This window comes from Pteropus alecto, unplaced genomic scaffold, assembly GCF_000325575.1.
Source record: "Pteropus alecto unplaced genomic scaffold, ASM32557v1 scaffold71, whole genome shotgun sequence".
Lineage (NCBI taxonomy): Eukaryota > Metazoa > Chordata > Mammalia > Chiroptera > Pteropodidae > Pteropus > Pteropus alecto.
The window spans coordinates 9,592,821-9,606,099 of record NW_006433024.1 but is presented as its reverse complement, the minus strand read 5'-3'; the positions used below and the strand labels follow the sequence as shown (position 1 = coordinate 9,606,099).

General features: G+C 44.1%; 1 protein-coding gene across 3 annotated transcripts in view; it reads left to right on the top strand.

The window, feature by feature from the left end:
* Window positions 1–12,893, top strand: part of WT1 (Wilms tumor 1) — a 48,528-nt gene extending 35,635 nt beyond the window's left edge. The window contains exons 5-9 of one of the 3 annotated variants that reach the window (XM_015586367.1): window positions 1,848–1,944; window positions 4,800–4,950; window positions 8,227–8,316; window positions 8,883–8,975; window positions 11,475–12,893. In XM_015586367.1, the coding sequence (XP_015441853.1) occupies window positions 1,848–1,944; window positions 4,800–4,950; window positions 8,227–8,316; window positions 8,883–8,975; window positions 11,475–11,596 (553 nt within the window). In that variant the 3' untranslated portion in view covers window positions 11,597–12,893. The remainder of the gene's footprint in view (window positions 1–1,847; window positions 1,945–4,799; window positions 4,951–8,226; window positions 8,317–8,882; window positions 8,976–11,474) is intronic. The other 2 variants (XM_006908006.2, XM_006908004.2) reach the window with 2 other exon arrangements.
* The last annotated feature ends 386 nt before the right edge of the window (window positions 12,894–13,279 follow it).

Here is a 13,279-nt window from a genome sequence, read left to right as displayed (position 1 = left end):
CAGACTGCCACCCACCTCCCCAAACTGCTATCATTGCTCTGAGTAAAGGAAACAGGCAATTCTTTCTAAATAGCTTGAGGTCAGAACTAAATGTGAAACCCCACAGCTGCTGTGGCTATAAGGTGTGTGGACATGTCAGTCATCCTGGCAGAAAATTTCCCTTCCAGAAATTTTCTCCCCTGGATGAGTGAGAGTTGAGCCAACGCTGGGCTTTCCCCACACCTTTAGATGGAGTGGGCTCATCAGCCAAGCGATCTGCTTCTGGCACTGGGACCTCTGGAATCCCTAGAGTAACGGGCAGAGGGTAGAGGTTCTCAGCCCTGCCAGCCAGTTAACTGCACCTGGAGGCTTAAAAAAAATGCTGGTGCATGGACCTCATCTCTTGAGCTAATTTTTTTAAAGCAGCCTTACATGTTTCATATACCATACAGTTCACCCATTCGGTGGTTTTAGTATATTCACAGAATGGTATGACTGTCACCACAATTTTAGGACGTTTTCAGCAGTCACTCTCCATTTCTCTCCAACTTCCCCAGATCTAAGCAACCAACCACCAATCTACTTTCTATTGCCATAAATTTGCCTGTTCTGGACAATTTTGTATAAATGGAATCACACAATAGGTGGTCCTTTGTGACTTACTTCTTTCACTTAGCATGTTTTTCAGGTTTGTCCACATTATCATGTATCAGTATTTCATTCTTTTTTATCACCAAATAATATTTCATTTTATAAATGTACTATATGTTGTTTATTCACTCATCAGCTGATGGCCATTTGGGTTGATTCCACTTCTTGGCTAGTATGAATAAATGATGCTCACAAACAATATGCACAGCTTTTTGTGTAAACATATGTTTAATTTCTCCTGGGAATATACCTAGAAGTGGAATTTCTGGGACATGTGGTAACTTTATGTCTAACTTTTTGAGGAACTGCCAGACATTTTCCAAAGCAGCTGCACTACTTCAAAGAGGTATTTCGTAAAAGCTCTCCATGGCGATTTGAGATGTGGTTATAAAATGCTGCCCACGTGGGTAAAAATCCTTACTCTGTCTCATTTGGAAGTAAAATAACCACAGAACAGTTATCAGCTTTCTCCTGAAAGAGAGAATACTTTTAGAGCAGACTATCCACACCTTCCAAGTGGTTCTTTTCAACATTCCACATCCCTTAGCTCTCACTAGTGGTCCAAGGTTAAGCTGAGCATTGGCTAGGGGACTAAGTCTAATGGTAGAGGAAGCGTATTCCATGTCCACCTATGGCATGGGTTGGCTGCAAAGAGTTAAGTCGATCTGGAAAACTCATCTGTAGATTAAGTGGAGCAGGGCCACAGATGTGTAACCTCCACCTCTGAGGACACAACATCTCTTCTTGTAAGTGTCATCACTTTCTTGGTGCTATCTGCTACAAACTGAGTCATGAGGTGCCAACAAAAATCCATTGTACTTGATGTGAACTTGAGGCATCTGCTCATTCCCGAGATATTCACAGCTGTCAGCCCTCCCATCTAGATGGTAAGCAACTTCCTGGGGATGAAATCTTGCCACTGTGACTTTTCCCGGCTTGTCTGAGAGGCATAGACCCAGATGCTGTGGTGTGTCTGCGAGAATCTGAGTGTGAGGGAGGGCTGCGTGGTTGTGACAGGAGAATCGAGCAGCCAACTGCTCACAACGCCTCACTTCTGAAGTAGACCCGATGGAGGGAGGCAAAACAAAAACAAAAACAAAAAAAACCAACCGTGGTCCTGTGAGCTTTTAAAAAACATTCCTCCTGCTGCAGATGCACATTTCCAATGGCACCTGTGGACCAATCTGAGTCTTGTTCTCCCTTCTTTGTGTTTGTAGCCACGGCACGGGATATGAAAGTGATAACCACACAACACCCATCCTCTGTGGCGCCCAATACAGAATACACACCCATGGCGTCTTCAGGGGCATTCAGGTGAGTCCTCAGGGGGCCTGGCTGGCAGTGGACTTCACTGCCTTTTTCTCTTCTCAACACCCTTTCACTTCCTAGCTGATGGCCATTTGGCCCTGGCAACTCTGTTCCTAATTTTAGGCTCCTGTGGCAGCAGGGACCCATCTTCCACTGGAGCAGATAGGGCAGCCTCCTCCTCTCCAGAGGCCAGTGTGAAGGGGGCTGCCTCCCTGACTCAGACCAAGACACTTCCTGCAGAATCCCATTCTTTCCTCTTTCATTGCTTAATTAGCTTTCTCTGTGGTGGACTGAGCAGCTCCTACATTTGGGCTAAATGGGCTTGAATTAATGACCTGGACCCCTGACTTCTAAGAAGACTTGGTCTGCATTTATAAAGTGCCCAAAGGTAGACTCTGTCTTGCCAGTTGTTGCTAATAATAACAATAACAATAATAACAGTGCACCTTATACATCTGGACACTTTCTAAATAACAGGTACTGTGCTAAGTTTTATACATGACTTTTTTTTTTTCTAAATGGACTTAACTTTTTTTAGAGCAGTTTAAGGTTTAGGGAAAAATTGTGGGGAAAGTACAGAGAGTTCCCATATCTTCCCTCCTCCTCCTCCCTTATTATTAACCGTCCTGCATTGATATGGTACATTTGTTACAACAGATGCATATTGACACATTGTTAACTAAAGTCCATAGTTTACATTAGGGTTCACTTTTTGTGTTGTGGAGTTCTCTGGGTTTTGATAAATGCATAACGCTATGCATCTACCCTTACAATATCGTATAGAATAGTTTCACTGCCTAACAGTGCGCCACCTGTCCATCCCTCCCCCTCTCTCGCCTTCCTCCATCTCCACAGCCACTGATATTTTTTACTATCTCTATAGTTTTCCTTTTTTTCTAGAATGTCAAATAGTTGGAACCGTATGGTATGTAGCCTTTTGGGACTGACTTCTTTCACATAGTAATATGCATTTAAGCTTTTTCCATGTCTATACACGGACATTTTTTCCCATTTAATCTTCAGTACACCTTTATGAGGTAGGTACTATTATCTCCGTTTTATGGATGAGGAAACTAAAGTCCAGAGAAGATGACTGACTTGTCCAAAATCACATAGCTAGTAAGAGGTAGCATGGGGATTTAGAACACAGACTCCAGAACCCCTGTTTTTAACCACCATGTTATACTGCCTCTGAGGGAGACAGAGGGCGGTCAACAGTTTTGGGGAGGACAGAGTCTTTTTGGTGGTCTGAATCACCAGAGTTAACCAAAGGCTTGCATTTGTGACTTTTGCATATGACTCAGTGGCTGCCACGTGAGTAACAACTGTGATACTTTCACCAGAATAGTCAGAACCCTAGAAATAAGTTGTGTGTGGGCCAGGTCCCCACATGATGTGTGGGGCAAGTAGCTCTGAGATGTTCTGATTAATATTTCCAGAAGCGTTATGGTGATAGAACAGTGCGTTCCTTCACCCCAGACCTTTCGATGTGAGAACGAAGGCAAGGGTTACAGAAATATGGAAATCCGACAAGAGCACAGAAAGAGTCATCCAGCCTCTCCTCCAACAAATACCATCAGAATCCTGCACCAGGACCCTGACTGACACTGACAACTTGATTTTATTATCCTATTGCCATGTGCACGGCATCTAGGATGAATGAAAGGAAATGAAGAAAGCTCTTTTTGCCTTCCTTTCCACCAAGCCCGGATTGTCAGACTCACTGTCATGGCCTGTGATAGACTCCAGACTGGTTTCATTACCCTCTCATTTTCTCCTGGAGTCTACTAATCAGACGTAGTGGCTCACCATTCATATTTATGCCACCATTTGCCTTGAGACTCTGTGGCTTAGCAACAGCAAAGTTGCATGTCACTATGGTATTTTTTCTTCAAAACAGAAGCTCTCACAATGCAAGGCAGTGTGAAATAAAAACTAGAACAGAAGCATGAGGGTGGTGTGGAAAATGCACAGAGCAGAGAATGGGTTAAACTCAGAAGTTGTTTTAGGTCTTAACACAAAACCTGGATGTGCCCTTTGGCCTGGCCTTGCCCATCTGTACGAGAATGAGGGGGATTCAGCTGCCCCTCAGGCACTTCCACTGCTCCCGTCTGTGACTCTGATCCTGAGCAGGAAGGGGAGTTTGCCTCATCGTTTTCCTCTAGCTCCTTCTCTTGGAGGACTGACCTTGCACACACTCGCTCCTACAAGACAAAAGGGACCAACAAAATGCCCTGTGGAGGACGTGTAAAGTGCACGAAAGGCAGACACAGTGTTTTCTAGTGTCATTATTAAAAGATTGTACTGGCTCCATGGGACCTCTGGTGATTTCAGCTCCCCTTCACAGACAGAACCCGCAAATCTCAGAGGCTCCTTCTTTCTGTCATTTACTCAGATGTGGAAGGTCTAGTCAGTTTGGGGCTCAACCAGTATTCTACATTTCTCTCTAAAAAGGACCTCCCCGCCCATTTCATGTTAGGCTCCAAGTCATGTGGCCATGTGTCTGAGTGGGAGGGATGCGAGTAGAATCTGGCGCTTTGGACTTCAAGACCTCACTGTCTCAAGTGGAGAAGCTGAGAGACAAGATGGAGCGGGAGCTCTGCCAGCATGTCTTTTACAGATGCCCTGGCTCAGTACCCCCAAATGAATTCAAGTACTGGTTCTGCTTGATTATAGTGATGATCTATCATCCATTAGCGATGCCTGCTGTGGGCATCTGGGGTGTGGAGGGGCGTGGTTTCAGGCCTTGTATCTGCCATCCTTTCCTTGGGTATATAGTCCAATGCTCGTTTTCCTTTGGGACTGATGTGAATATTTACAAGTGGCTTAAAGCCTGCATTTCTCTTATGTTGTGCTTTCAGGATGTGCGGCGCGTGCCTGGAGTAGCCCCGACTCTTGTCCGGTCAGCATCTGAGACTAGTGAGAAACGGCCCTTCATGTGTGCTTACCCGGGCTGCAATAAGAGATATTTTAAGCTGTCCCACTTACAGATGCACAGCCGGAAGCACACTGGTAAGTGTGTCCCCCGTCCAGCCTTGGTCGTGGTGGCCTTTGGGCAGAGGCAGTCCAGGAACTCCTGTTCTGGATCTCACTCCAGTAAGAACACAGGTGATTTTTCAGATGGAAAGTAAACACTGCTTTGAAAGGTCTGGTCAGGTGACAGAAAAAGGCTGCTGGGCCATTTTGGATCTTGATTGTCCATCCTTTAATAAAGAAGTCAGTAAACTGTCTTCAGGAAGAGCAGAGCAGAGTGGCGGAAAGAGAATCGCACAGAATTAAAGAGACTTGGGTTCGAGTTCTGGCTTTACCACCAAGTGGTGAGAGCTTGAGAAAGTTTCTTAACTTCTCTTTGAAGTTCGTGTGCTTTACATGGAAAACGGAGATGATCATGTTTACCTCATACAACTGTCAAGGCAGATTAACTTTTAAAATCAAATTGAATCAAAAGAGTTAGAGGTATGAAGCATCTACTAAACTACCCTATGTCCCTAGGTCTGAATGAACGATAGTGTTACTATTAGAATACTATTAGCATCTCTAAAGAGAGAGGAGCTAGCCTGGGAGGTGGGTAAGCAGACAATTTTGAGAGATGGATGGGCAAGGTTATCTCAAGGTTAGGAAGAGATTGTTTAAAGAAATACTTAACTTCTTGGGTTGGTAATAACCAATCAGATAGAAATGGGAAAATGGATTGGAGGTTTAACTTTTGTTTTTAATCTTTAAAAAAGAGATGATGATTTTTGATGATATGTTAAGGAAAACTGGATTTTCCCACAGGTCTCCCTTGGGGGAAGAGAACTGGCCTCCTCTGGTTGTTGGCCACCTTGAATGTGAATAGCCAGCCATTCCACAAATATTTGCTCTGGGCATTGGGAGTGGATGGGAATGAGGTTGGGCTCCCCTACAGGGGAACAGTGAGAAGTGCAGACTTTCCCACAGGGGAGCTGGTGCCATTCTTTTCACAACTAAAGGACAGCTTTGTTGTTCTGATCAGCATTATTATCATATTGTTACTGCTAACTTTTCTTTGGGGAAGAGAGAGAAAAAAGTGAGCTGCATCCGGATCTCTAAACCATTAGACTTTGCTAAGTCATGGCATCTAGAGGTTGCAATTCTGGTATAAACCTGAGTTTGCACTCAGTAGACCACTTGCTTTGAGGCTAAAGATGAGAGAACTAGTGGCATGTTCTATTTTTACATATTTCCCCAAAGAGGATTATTTGCAAAGAAAAACGTTAAGGTTATAAAGAAAGTGTTAAAGTAAAATTCTGTCTGGAAAGATGTGAGGGAATACATCGAAGGCAATATGATTATAGAAACTTTTAGTAGAAAAGAGGCACTTAGAAAATAATGAAGGTTAGATGTCTGTGTGAAGGGAAGACAGTGGACAAGATAGCCAACACCTCAGACCCTCTGGAGCCTTTAAGAAGCTCTTCCTGGCAGGAGATAGAGGGGCAGGCTGGTATATAACAATCCTGTGACCCCTTCTTGAAAGAGTGCAATTTTAAAAAATTTATTTATAATAACAGTGCAGACTGTTATACTAAGTACTTTTATGTTAAATACTTTCTATGTGCCAGGCTCTCTACATGCATGATTTCATTTAATCCTCACATATAAAACAATTATTAGATGGGTAGGATGTAGTGGAAGTAGAATTCAAACTCATTCCTTTGAACTCTCGAGTCATGATCCTCCTCGGAATGAGTTTATCATCTGTGTTGGAGTTAGGATATACCCAAATGAACAGGCACTAAGAGTATATAATAACGTATTAAACCTGAGGGTGGAGGAGTTGAGAAAAATTGTTCAGAGGGTATTGATTTGAAATAGGGTCATCCCAAGTTTTCTTGGAGGAGGAATGGCTTGAGTTAACCATCAAAGGGTTGGTAAGCAGAGAAAGTAAAAGAGAAGAAGAAGCAGAGAAAAGCAGGGGAAAGAAATGAGACTGTGTAGGGGCGCTGTCCTCTCCAGGCTGTAGAGAGTTGAAGTATAAGTCTCTGGGCTGGATACAGGAAGTTAAGTTAAGGAAAGGCTCCTGCCCTCAGGATTTTCCAGCCCATGGAAGAAGGAAGACCTGGACACGGCCCACCACTTTAGATGTTCTGTAATGCGATGAGGGAAGGAAGGGCTTTCAACCTGGAAGGGCTTCAATCATGAAGTTTCTAGAAAGGCATCGCAGGGAAAGTGGCACTTGTGAGGAACATAGAGTAGGCTTTTTGCCGGATGGGAATGTGGAGGTGTTAGTCTGAGTGGAGCGCAAGGCAGATTTCGAGAACGCCAAGCTCTGATATAGCAGGAATACAGATTAATCATGTGAATTGAGGAGGTTCTGGGGCTGGAAAGGTAACTAGGGACTGCCCTGCAACGGAAAGACCCGACTGATACCCGGATAGCTTGCTCTCCATCCTAGAATGCTGGTGACTCAGAATTCTCATAAGGAGGTGGGAAGGCCTGAGGTTGCTCAGTGTACTCATGGGGCTGAGTTCCCAGTATTTGGCTGAACTTTCTCGGGCGAGGACAGGGTGGGGCTTCTCCATTCTGAGGCAGGAGGTTGTGTAATCCCACTATTGACTTCTCTCGGATAAAGGGGTAGCAAAAATTTTCTAACCGCTTTGGCTTCTAGTTTAACTTGAGCATCTCACAACCATGTAGCGGTTTATGCTTGACTCAGAAATGAGAAGTCAGGAGCAGAGAACACAAATCTTAAGGCCATAAAATATAAAACACTCATTTCATGGGGCCAGCTCTAACGTACGTCCATCTCAGAAGTCTGCCTTAGACTCGGTCTAGGAGTCAAGACTTCTTTGGTGTATTATTTGTCTAAATATTTTCGGCCAGTGATTTTTGAGCCCTGCTTGTGTGCTAGGTGCTGGGCTAAGACCTTTATGTGGATGGTCTGATTTAATCCATTCATAAATCCTTGGAAATTGTCAGATTATTGGCCCCATTTCACAATAAGGAAACTGTACATCACCCAGCACTTTAAGTGGCAGAGCTGGATGTGACCTTAGCTTCAGACTCCAGGACCTGAGTTCCCGTTCGCTTCTGACTAGGAGGCGAGGGACCATCCTCATTCACCTAGCGCCCCCTCTACATGCATTGTGCATGAGCCTATGTACAGGTGGGCCTTTAACCTCACATTGCAGTTGGCAGCGCCAACCTAACAAGCTCCACTGAAATGCCTTAGGCATTTTGGGGTCCCTTCAGTCCCAGTAGGAAAGGTTGCCTTTAACAAGATTTCCATTTCCAGTATCATTTTCAAATGGAATATGTGTCTTCCCCAAGGTGAGAAACCATACCAGTGTGACTTCAAGGACTGTGAGCGAAGGTTTTCTCGTTCAGACCAGCTCAAAAGACACCAAAGGAGACACACAGGTTTGTAGGTTCACTTCTCATTGCTGGCAGTGTGTTTCCCTTGAGTTACGGTTGATTTTGTGGTTCTTGTTAAATATGGATGTGAGAGGGTCAGCCATTTGTTTCATTCTTCTAATTTTTTCCCCTAATCTCTGAGGATTTTCCTTCTCTTAAAAAAAGAAAGAAAAGAAAAAGAAGCATCCTACATTTCTCCTGTAAACCACAGAACAATGAGATCCCACTAGTAATTTGCTGATGATACACTGAGCATCATTAAAGAACGTGGGTGGTTGAGATCAGAATCCCTTTTGCAGTGTGTGATTCACTTTTTCCGTCTCAGATGCAGCTGAGACGTTGGTGAGAAGCTGGACATATGTGGTTAAGGAATAGTTGTTTCCAAGACAGAAGCAGGTCTTCAAGGGTTACGGTGCAGAATCAGGTGGTTCATGCCGGGCCTGGGGGAAATCTGAGGGCGAGGCAGATGTTGCAGGCGTGACTGGAAATACCCGGCTCCTCGGGCCACCGGGAAGCAGGCCTTCTGCCCCCACGTTGTTAGGGCTGCGGCTAGACCTTCTCTGTCCGTTTAGGTGTGAAACCATTCCAGTGTAAAACTTGTCAGCGAAAGTTCTCCCGGTCCGACCATCTGAAGACCCACACCAGGACTCATACAGGTAAAACAAGTGCGTAAACTTTTCTTCACATTTATTTTTCATTATTTTTTTTTAAACTACTGTTAAATGAAGTTGTTTATGATGAGAGAGATTGGAAAAGACTAGTGCTAAAGTTCTAAACAGGTTTAGACTCGGTTGAGAGAAATAACAGTGCATGGCTATCTTTAAATAATAACATTGTTTAAGAAGGGATGGGGGGTGGATACAGAACAGGAGAGAGAGGCGAAAAGAACTCTTTTCATGAGTGTCCAGAAGAAAATCGACGAGATAAGCTAGGTCCCTCCTGTTCCCAGTTGGTTGCATCATCACATTTTTATCACTCAGTTTGATATGATAATCAACCTTACAGAAAACCAGCAGAAATTCTACCATGCCAAACATTTATTCTCCCGAAAGCTCATGTTTCACGACATTATTTTCAGAGACCTGAATCGTTTCTCTACTAAAAATTAATGCCCCAGGAGCCGTCATGGTTTCTGCCAGACTCATATCAGCATGTGGATATCATTGCCTTCGCACTAGTATATACGGGGGAATGGGGCATTTATTCACTGGCTGCTGAAGGTGTTTGCTTCTCTATAAGGCTGGTGTGATTCATAGTGAAAACAGCACCATCTTTGTTGTATTCTTCAGCTTTGGAAGGAGGACCAGTGCCTAGGTGATCTCACTTTATCGTTACAACATCCTTGTAGGAAGAGTAGGGGCAGGCGTGTTTTATCCTCATTTTATAGATGAGGGGACAGAAGCATTTAGTGACTAAATGACTTGTCTAAAGTCCCAAAGCAAGAAAGTAAGTAGCAAACCCCATTTTATCTGCTCCCAGCCCACCATTTCCCACTGCCTTCTTTGTTGGAGAAAGAGGGTTTTGGGGTTTGGGGTTCATCTCACAGCCTGGGGAGGAAAGGGAATTAAGAAGAGAGCCAAAGCCAGCAGAGCTGAATACCACTGATGGACTGAGAAAAAGGAAAACCAGCATGAGAAAGAGTGGGGGTTTGTCCATTAGGAGACAACCTTTGACAGCATGGCTGAGGACGGGGGGATAGGGGCCAGCGGCCAGGATCAGGAAGAGCAGAGGAACAGCAAGTGGGAGGTGAGGGAAGACGTGACGTCACCAGCCCCCCATACAGTCCCAGATTCTCAACCCAAACAGGCTGCAATTTTATACTCAGAGTCAAGGCACCTGTGCCCTAGAGTTGGTGGGGTGTGTATCTCACTCCCCCTACTCAGATGCTTTTGGTGTCACTTCTTTGTCTGAGTGCTGAGCTCATAATTTGGTCGGAAAGAGTTATCATCCCTTGTACCCTGACCCCCTACTCTGTGCATATCTACATAGGTGCGAAGCAACCTTTGTTGCCAGCAGATGGTTTAATAGTATACTTGATCGTCCCCAGTCTTGACCTTGTGATAATGCCTCTCCTAGGACATTTCTCAATCTTTGTCCTGACTAGTAGTTCTTAGAGAAGACAGTGGGACCAGTGATATCCTAAGAAGAATGCCCCCTCCCCAGGTGGTTCAGGGATTGGCATTTTTACTGAGCGTAAAGTCACGGCTGTATTTCCATTATGAGTAGGCCCAGGAGGTGAGATACAGCAAAGTGCATGAGCTATGAAATTAGACAGACCTAGATTTGAGTCTGCCTGGGTCTGCCCTCTCCAAATATCCAACCTCATCTATAAAGTGGGGATAATGCTGCTTCCCTTACAGGGCAGTTGTAAGGAGTATATGAGGCAAGGTGTATATATATGGTGCCCAGGACAAGGCTTGGCATATATTAGGCACTTAATAAATGCTAATTATCTTCCCTATGCAGAATGAGGCTTGGAAGGAACTTCCGAGGGTGCCTTAGATGGAGAAGCCTTGATCTTTTGGCAAGCTTATTAAAGATCTCAAAACCACGCCTCAACTAGAATTTTCTGTACAACAGGGATTATGCTCTAAGTAGTACTTTAAGGAAAAAGAAGCAAATACCATGCACACTGGTATCAGTGATATATTTAAAAATACTCCATCTGTCCAAAGTATCTATGTAGACAGAGATTTTAAAGCTACAGTCACAGTTCTGCTGCTGGATAGCAATCAGTCAGTATGGTGATGACCTTGAGACCCTCACAGCCCAGTGAAGCTCAAGTCCCTACTTAGACAGCAAAGGGGGAAAATCTACACAGTTCACAAAACAGTCTAACAGGAGAGGTTGAAACAAATGTCTTTTCCCCCTTAAATATGAAACGCCCAGACATTTCCATTAACTAGACTCATTCCTTCTCTCCCATTTCCCATCTTCTGACTTAATAATATTTTATAACTTTTACAATATTTTAATCCTCAAGGCCTCAGAGGCACTGCCATTTCATGAGTTGCGTGTGAAATGAGCCCAATTCATGAGCTTAGGGACAGAACTAGAGGGAATCTGGAGTGGGTACCTTGTGATGATTTAACTTGGGCCTTTGATAGTTGAGCTTGTACCCAGTCTTTCCACTGCAAGTGTCTGACTGGCAATTGTGTCAACAGGTGAAAAGCCCTTCAGCTGTCGGTGGCCCAGTTGTCAGAAAAAGTTTGCCCGATCAGACGAATTAGTCCGCCATCACAACATGCACCAGAGAAACATGACCAAACTCCAGCTGGCGCTTTGAGGGGTCCAACCCAGGGGACAATTCTATGTCCCAAGGCAACACAGCATGTGAACTGCTTTCGAACCTGACTTTAAAATTCCTCCTCACTCACCTCTTAAAGAAGGAAATGGCGGCCGATTGTCTTCATCCAGCTTCCAAGACAAGATGCCTGTGCTACTGGATTCTGCCGGGTTTGCCCGGAGAAGCTGGGCTATGCGTTGCCAACTCATAGTTGACTCACAAGGCCCTGGAGAAGTGGCTAACAACATCCGGTTAGTTAAAGCCCATCACCATTTGGTCTGGCTTTTCCAGTGTAAGAAGAACCATTGTTGATGATGTTCCCCCACCCTCTCCTCCTTTTATGCTCATTTTCACTGGGAATGGAGTCATTGTACCATTTTCCATCATAGAATATTTATAGGCCAGGGCATGTGTATGTGTCTGCTAATGTAAACTTTGTCATGGTTTCCATTTACTAATAGCAATAGCAAGAAATAAATCAAAGAGCCAGGCCCTGGGGGTGAGCCCCTTCAGACATTCCGGAGGTTAGGCTGGCTGCTAACCTGGAAGGCAGGATGGAGCACTACCAGGCAACTTTTAAAACTCATGCGTTTCAAGCAGCTGAAAAAAGAATCAGAACTAACCAGTACCTCTATAGAGAAATCTAAAAGAATCTTACCGTTCAGTTAATTTTCAGTTAATTCAATGTTAACATTAGCACAATGCTCTTAAGAAACTGTGCTTGAAGACCTGAGATTTTGGTTTCGTGTTTATTTTTGACTTTTTTGAGTTGTAATCATATGCATCTTCAGAAATGTACGTATCTCCTCACACAAAGGAAGTGGAATTCATTTTTATCATTCGGGGTGTCCTTAGAGTGTACAGACCACGCTGGTTATGTGGCTTCAAGTTGTAAAAATTAGAGTAACTCTAAAAGAGATAGGGGCTGGTCCAGGATCTCCACTGATAAGACTGTTCTTGAGTAACTTAAATAACTTTGGTTCTAGAGGCTACGTGAAAAAAATGAGACTTAGTGTGAGGAAATCCATTGTTTAAAGGTAATCGGCTACGTGTGTGTGTGCCTGTATGCGTGTGTGTGTCTTAAGGGAGGGAGTTTATTATTTACTGTTGCTTGAAATTATTGTGTAAATATATGTATCTGACGATGATTTGCTCTTTGACAACTAAAGTTAGGAAATGTATAAATGTTAGCTGCATCACTGTCTTGGTGTTGATCTTACAAGGTATCGATGATAACACTAAAAATGTAACCTGCATTTTTCACTTCGCTCTCAATTAAAGTCTGTTCAAAAGGAAAGTGACAAGATTCTATCCGCTTCATTGTGTTCAAATCTCGAGGGCAGTCGACCCTCTTTTAAATAGGTCAGAAGATGCCGCCGACATTGATGACCACTGGTTGAGTCTCTCCGGGTCCTGACCACACTAGTTATTTCTCTCTGTTGAACCTCAGGAGGCAGCGCTTTGCCGTAGAAGCAGCCAGAGAGCACTGCCTTCTCCTTGCATCCTAAAGTGATTTTGCTGGTGCTGCGATCAGATGGGTGGCATGGTGGTAATTGTGTTTTGGGGTTCATGTTAATCGGATGATCGTGGCATCGCTGCTTTTTTCAGGTCAGAGAGACTAAAGAGGTGCTGATGATAACTGGTCTTTATTGTAAAGTTCGCAGCTACACACTATATGCACAG